Consider the following 7548-nt stretch of genomic DNA (forward strand, 5'->3'; position numbering starts at 1 on the left):
GTAAGTTAAATGTAATAGGTAAGTACTGAATTAAAATGGATTAGATGTTAGATGTGAGTCTGTGATATATAAAGCATACTAGTTAAAAATTTTAATGTGCAGAAAATAATTTAATCGGCTTTCACACTTTTAGAGCAGGCATAGAAAACATTTCTCATGAATTAGCATTGTTTCCCCATTCCAGCAAGTTCTTTTGAACAATTTGTTTTGACTGTTCATGGACATTCATAGAAGTTGCATCCCATTGTATTTTTGGATCTTTGTGACATTGTATATTGAGTCTCTTTATCTGAATACAGTACAATGAGGGTTTTGGATGGATGCCTGTGGTCAGCCCATTTGCCCCCTGCTCACTCACAAGTCCATTCCCAGTGACAAATGTAGCAATGCAAATTGCATGTTTGAGCATTTTGTCAAATTTGTATCAACAAGAGATCCAGAGGTGAGTGTTTATTTTTTATGCCTATTTTTTTCTGTTGTCATTTTAAACATTAGCTTAAAGGAATATTCTGGGTTTAATACAAAATGAGCTTAATCGACAGAATTTGTGGCATAATGCAGATTACCACAAAAAATAATTTCAACTCATCCCTCATTTTCTTTAAAAAAGCAACAATTGAGGTTACAAAGGCACTTACAATGGAAATGAATGGGGCCAATATTGGAGGATTTAAAGACAGAAATGTGAAGCTTATAATCGTATAAAATCACTTACATTAACTCTTCTGTTAAAACATGATTATTTTAGCTGTAAAGTTATTTAAATCATCGTTTACTGGGCATACAATGTTTATGGCGTTACGTCAGCATGACAACAAAATTGTAAAATTGGATATAAGTTTATACAGAAAAGGTTAGCAAGGAATTTTATCACACTAAAATCTTGTTAACACACATATTGTTTATGTCCTGTAGCTATACTTTTGAAACAGTGTGTATTTTAATGTTTATGGATTGGCTCTATTCATTTCCATTGTAAGCACCTCACTGTAACCAAAAATTTGTCTTTAAGAAAAGGAGGGATGAGTCTAAATACATTTTTTGTGGTAATCGAAATTATGCCACAAATGCTGTTGATTGAGCTTAATTTGTATTGAAGCCGGAACATTCCTTTAATGGTCACAATGTTGTTCTATTACATTGACACAATTTGATAACATTGTGACTTAGCAATTAGTGAACCATTTTTTGTTGTATTGGTAAATATGTCATTGATCTACCAAACTAAATAATGACTGCACAGAGGATAATTGTAGAATGCACTTATCATCTAGTTCCGGCATGCACTGTAGATTGACTTTGAAAGATACATTTTCAACATTATTTATAGATAAATTATATTTATAACATCTACATTTTAATTCAAAGTAATTGAAATATTGGCATCTGAACACACAAAACAGGCGGACACTGTTTTACGTTGCCTAAACTGTGGATGATGTAACTCTCAAAGAGAAATCTAACAAGTTTTAGATTATAACAACATAACATCATAGCCTTTGCCTTGCACAGTTCCTTTGTCTTCTCCAGATTAAAAAATGGGGGACTGGTCAATATTGGGCCGCTTTCTAGCAGAGGTGCAGAATCATTCAACAGTCATTGGAAAGATCTGGCTCACAGTGCTCCTGATTTTTCGTATACTGCTGGTGACACTGGTGGGAGATGCTGTGTACAGCGATGAGCAATCCAAGTTCACCTGCAATACACTGCAGCCAGGCTGCAACAATGTCTGCTATGACACTTTTGCCCCAGTCTCACACCTACGCTTCTGGGTCTTCCAGATTGTGCTGGTCTCAACACCATCCATCTTCTACATCATATATGTCCTCCACAAAATCACCAAAGATGAAACGCTGGAGACAGAGAGGGTTCAGGCAGAAGCCAAGCACCCACTAGGAAACTATCCTGGGCAGCTGGAAGGGGAGGGTGCCAAACCAGCATATGTGCCCCAGGGGGTAGGGTGCTGTGGCCAGGATGAGGGGAGTGTGGAGCAAAGCCTACTGCAGCAAGATTTTGGTGAGGTCAGCAAAGACCCAACCACACTCTCAAGTCAAGTTCTGCTGATCTATATTGTACATGTGCTGATCCGTTCGGTCTTGGAGATCACCTTTCTTGTCGGTCAGTACTACCTGTTTGGATTTGAGGTGCCTCATTTGTTCCGCTGTGAAACCTACCCCTGCCCGACACAGACGGATTGTTTTGTGTCGCGAGCCACTGAAAAGACTATCTTCCTTAATTTTATGTTTAGCACCAGCCTGGGCTGTTTTCTCTTGAACATTGTGGAGCTTCACTACCTTGGCTGGATCTATATTTTCCGGATGCTATGTGCTGCCTGCTTCCTGTGCTGTAGGCCCGAGAGGGAACTGTACCCTAAACATAATCTTTTGCTGCAAAGGTTTAGACACTCAATGCGGGGCAGGCTAGTCCTGCAGTCCCCCACAACAGCACTGTCTCAGGAGAAGACAGGGACATCTTTGCTTTCAAATGCCCCAGCCATCTCTTTTGAGACCGACTCCTCTCTGGAGTGCACTTCAAAGTGGAACCCAGAGGAGAGGGAACGCATGAGGATGAAATTGGCCAACATGGCTAGATTTGGTGGCAAAAAGTCCTGGTTGTAATGAGTAATGATGGTTTTTAATTTTTCGTTCTTATACGAGTATATAATTTTGTTGTATACACTGCAGTTCTTTTTGTCTTATTTTCTGGTAAAACTTCTTTAAAACAAGAAAAAATTACTAGAAGCAGAATGACATATGATATTAAGTCTAACAAAATTTAGTGGAGTTTATGCTTAAAACAAGAAAAAATTATTCGCCACTTGGGTAAGAAAAATAACTTGTTTTTCCCTTTGCATCAACCTTTTTTCTTACCCCATTAGCAAATAGTTTTTTCTTTTTATTAGTATTAATGAAACTAAATTTTGTTAGATTTCTCTGAAAGCAAGACAAAATATCTTGTCATTTTGCTAAGTAAATGTATCTTGAGAATGTTTAGATACAGTATTTTACTGGAAAACAAGACTCAGTATGAAAATGATTACACTGCAAAAACAAACAAACAAACAAACAACAACAACAACATTTTCTTAATCAGTATTTTGGTCTTTATTTATTTATTATTATTATTATTATTATTATTATTATTGTTATTATTATTATTGTTATTATTTTACTATAAACATCCTTAAAGAAAGATACATTTTCCTGAGAAGCAAAATTGTGAAAGGTATATGTTTTCAGACAATATATCTTGAATCAAGCTTATTAAATTGTTTTTGTTTTCTTGTTTTAAGCATACATGTCACTGATTTGTGTTAGATTTATGCTTAAAATTATAAAATAAATCATAATTAAAAACAATTAGGCAATAGGGTAAGTAAAATAAAATTAATTCAAAGTGTATTCTGTGAAAACAAGACTTAATATCTAAGATGTTTAGATATGATATTTAGATGTTTCGATTTGACTGAAAAACCAGACAAAAATACTGATGATATTTGCAGTGTTTACACTTCTTCATTATGGACACTTTTATCCAAAGTGACGAGGTAAAGTACAAGTATCCAGTCAAATGAGAGTTCACTTGATCAAGGTTGTGTTGTTGTCACAAAATTTTGTGTTTTATTTAATTACTTTTCATGCTTGACCTAAAAATAAAAGTTCCACCCATTTAGACCTGGTTTTAAATCAATCCTTAAGATAAGCACCTTTCAAAATTCTTGACATGTCTACCATAAAAATGAATATTATATATTCTGCTAAATGTTATAATATGATTATTGAATTATAAATGTATCATATCTCCTCAATTGTGCAATTACTTGAAAGTCATTTTACTGATTAGGTATGTAGAATAATAACGTTTTATCTTTCTTATTTTGTATTTATTTTTGGCTCTGAGCCACACATGATGTAGACTACTTGAGGAAAGGAAATTTAGAAGTGTAATATTTAAAGAAGGGAGTACAACACACAAAAACTCCACAATGCTTTATCTGTGCATATAATACTGAACACATGGTTGATTTGAGTGAATTTTTGCCTTGTATGGAGTGCAATATCTTCTGTATAGGCACTACATACTGTATTGGGAGTGCATAATTGCTTGAACTTCCTTTGTGGAAGGGCACTTTTTTGCACATAATAATAGAGACCATACCTAAATGACACTGTATGCAATCAGAAAGCATATTCAGTAGTATGTGAGATTTTAACTTTAGATTCCAATGTATTTGTATATTTTGAGAAATTGCAATAGTTAAGTAAATATATTTTAAGCTGAACTTCTCTTAGTTCTCATAATTTTGTTTGTTTTGAAAATTAGGGATAAAGTATCAGAGACATAGGAAAATACCAAAAGGAGGAAAGGGCATTTACAGTTGAGTTTTTAGTCTGAACTTGTTTGTAATATAGGAACAATGTAAGTATTTCCAAATGTTGTTTATCCAAGCATTTCTCAAACCAATTTCCTGTACTTTACATAGAGGAGTGGTGGTGGATGTACAATTCCAATGTATTTCATTCTGTAATATGTACCATCTTCATTAGCTCATTAGGATGTGTCATACAAACATATTTCACAACTGCAAACATAAAATGAATGGCTTAATTTGAATTTGGTTTGATGGAATAAGAGGGGAATAAAAGAAAAACCATAAACAAAAATATGAATTTTCACATTGCCCTGAAATTATATTCGGCACTAACAGCAAGAGCTGACCTCTTCAGCTACTGATTTCTCTCCTCCAGGCCATAGGGGGGCACTGTTTATTTTGGATCCCATTTTAACAGTTTCATTCTGAACACTGTCTGTCCCAAACCTCTTTTGAATTTCAGAGGCCATTGTTAAAAATGCCTTTTCTACGTTGTTTGCATTCTTGGCACTTGTCTCCAGAAATGGGATTTTGAGTGACTCAGCAAATTCCTGAAACCAATGCATGGAAATTATGTTTTTTTGTTTTTTACATTTAGGTATATTCTGGTTTAGAATTTGTATGTCAACTCAACAGGACAGACTCTACCAAAAGTTTTTTAGTAAGCAGAGGGATTACCTTTGCTGTTGTGAAGTCCACTAACTTTTTAGTGGCAAGGTCAATTTTGTTCCCAACTAGCAACTTGGAGACATTTTCACATGCATAGCGATCGATCTCTTCTAACCATTGCTTCACATTATTGAAAGACTCCTGTCAAAAGCCAAGAAAGCAGATGTTTTTAACTTGATTAAGCAACATTGTCAATACAGGAAATACTTCAAACTTAAGATTACCTGCTCTGTGACATCATAGACTATTATGATACCATGGGCTCCGCGATAATAGCTGGATGTTATTGTCCGAAATCGCTCCTGTCCTGCTGTGTCCCACTGCAGGACAGAGAAACAAAAAGCATGGAAGATGTTGAGAAAATTCTGAATATGTAAGATGCACTAAAAAAATGTTTTTATATTGTTTTGCAGTTAAAATAAAACAATATATATATATATATATATATATATATATATATATATATATATATATATATATATATATATCTATATATCACTTCAATGCCATTGAGCCAGGCACTTAGGGCCTATCCGCTCCAGTGGGACCAACCCTAATTGATCTGTTAGTTATTTTGGGTACAAGTTAAGTGGAAAATTATCAGTTATTGTGATTGTACAATAACTGGATTTTACAGCTCGATTTTAAATATTCTGTTCCGCAGACTTCTGTTCAAAAATACCATCGCATTTTTTGTCTAAAAAAAACAAAAAAACAGATATAGCCAGGTACAGTAGTCTCAAAATACAAAGTTAAGTAAATTTCTTTAACCTTTACTCACAATTTGCAGTTTGACAGTCTTGCCTTCCATTTCAATAGTTCTGATTTTGAAGTCTACACCAATAGTGCTGATGTAGCTCTCTGTATAAATGTCATCCTGTTGGAATAATTGTGTGTTGTCAACAGAAGTGTCAACACAAAAGGACTTATTTATAATTGCAGTTCTCTTACTCTTTTAGTTAATTTACTGACTATATCTCTAATAGTAGAGGGCACTTGTTGCATAACAGGGTTGCAAATAAATTTGTGACACCATTTACAAACAGAAGAACTATTGTGCCTTGTATGTCCCCAGCAACTGGTATAGGCCTACTGAATCTAGGCATAACTTAGGTTATGCATAAGCAGTAGTCCTCAGTTACATAAAAAGAGAATAATATTTGGCTTACAGCAAAGCGTAGGAGTAAACATGACTTTCCCACTCCAGAGTCACCAATGAGCAGCAACTTGAACAGATAGTCACTGAGGAAAGCCAGGATATCTCATGTCATTCTCAAAAATGCATGGCATATTATTCTACAGGCTTTCATACCCAGGGTGAACTGCAATGTTTACTTATTAATTGTGGTTAAAAAGACAATACTGATGCACTTAATTAGCTCAGAATTATTGGCACACACATAAAAGTAGTTTTCTTTTAGCTACAGGACAATTAGCCTACTTACAAGGCACACTGTCTGTTAGTAACACAGTCTATTGTAAACAACAAGAAACTACCACCCCAATAAGGTAAACAAGCAATCTACTTACTACTCAGGATTCATTATTAGCAGTGTCAATGCGCCGTACAAAATTACTTCAGACAGTTATCTTTGTTTACAGCTGCGTTCTGTTCTGGAAAATGCAAATGGCAACAACCGTGGCAATAGTGAACCCAGATACAGCATCATTTATTCAAGCCTCCGATCAGGTTACAAAGTGGCCAATACTTGTTTTTTAAAGTTACAGGTGTCGAAAGCTAAAGGCATGGCACGTAGAAAAAAGCATGATATACTGATGTATACCATATTTTGGAGACATGAAGTTGCAGCATATTAACCGACCAGCATCATTCATTATGCAATTAATGACTAAACTATAAACCTCAAGTTGTTTTATACATCAACTTTAAATCCCATTTGGTTCCCGACCATTCAAATCATGTTAATCATTAATCAAATGTCAAACGCTAAACAAATTAGTCATAGAGAAAATAAACTTCACATTGACTGTTGAGAAAAATGTGTGAGCCCAAGACCACCAACAGCTTTCGAAAAACATGTAATTGCCATCTGCTGATACTAGAGGCCGCTAAATAATAAGGTAGATTCCAATCAGAATATCGCCAAGTTTGATCATTCAATTCCAAAACATTAAATTCCAAAATCCCTACTGGTAATACAAAGTAGTAGTATTACCGGTAGGGATTTTGGTTATATAATGTCTTAACTTTTTGCTTTAAGTCTCTATCAATTCGCAAGCCACAGTCAGTTTATTCAAAACCATACTTCTAAATGAAGTAAAATATTATATATATATATATATATATATTACATTTATACATTTATCAGGTGCTTTTATCCAAAGTAACTTTGTAAGAGATTATTAATAAATGAGGAATAAAACATGCAATTAATCATAAGGTGACATCAATATTAGCCGTGCTGCAATACAAAATTTAGATAAGTAGAGAAAAGGAGTCATTTTAAAAAAAATGATAATATAAACTTCCTTCGTGTATGTGACAT

General features: G+C 34.4%; 2 protein-coding genes across 2 annotated transcripts; one reads left to right on the top strand and one right to left on the bottom strand.

Annotated features, from left to right (window-relative positions):
- Nucleotides 1–317: 317 nt before the first annotated feature.
- LOC127422197 (gap junction delta-2 protein-like) lies at nt 318–4631 on the top strand. Its single transcript, XM_051665529.1, has 2 exons — nt 318–442; nt 1531–4631. The coding sequence occupies exon 2, from the start codon at nt 1539–1541 to the stop codon at nt 2616–2618; it is 1080 nt and encodes a 359-aa protein (XP_051521489.1). The 5' UTR covers nt 318–442; nt 1531–1538; the 3' UTR covers nt 2619–4631.
- Nucleotides 4632–4701: 70 nt separating this feature from the next.
- On the bottom strand, nt 4702–6808 carry LOC127422198 (ras-related protein ORAB-1-like). Its single transcript, XM_051665530.1, has 6 exons — nt 6572–6808; nt 6211–6283; nt 5823–5918; nt 5266–5361; nt 5051–5182; nt 4702–4923 (listed from the first exon to the last, which is right to left on the bottom strand). Exons 1-6 carry the CDS (start codon nt 6583–6585, stop codon nt 4702–4704), a joined length of 633 nt encoding a protein of 210 aa, XP_051521490.1. The 5' UTR covers nt 6586–6808.
- Nucleotides 6809–7548: the final 740 nt, after the last annotated feature.

The sequence above is a fragment of the Myxocyprinus asiaticus genome, chromosome 31 (genome assembly GCF_019703515.2).
Source record: "Myxocyprinus asiaticus isolate MX2 ecotype Aquarium Trade chromosome 31, UBuf_Myxa_2, whole genome shotgun sequence".
NCBI classification, from domain to species: domain Eukaryota; kingdom Metazoa; phylum Chordata; class Actinopteri; order Cypriniformes; family Catostomidae; genus Myxocyprinus; species Myxocyprinus asiaticus.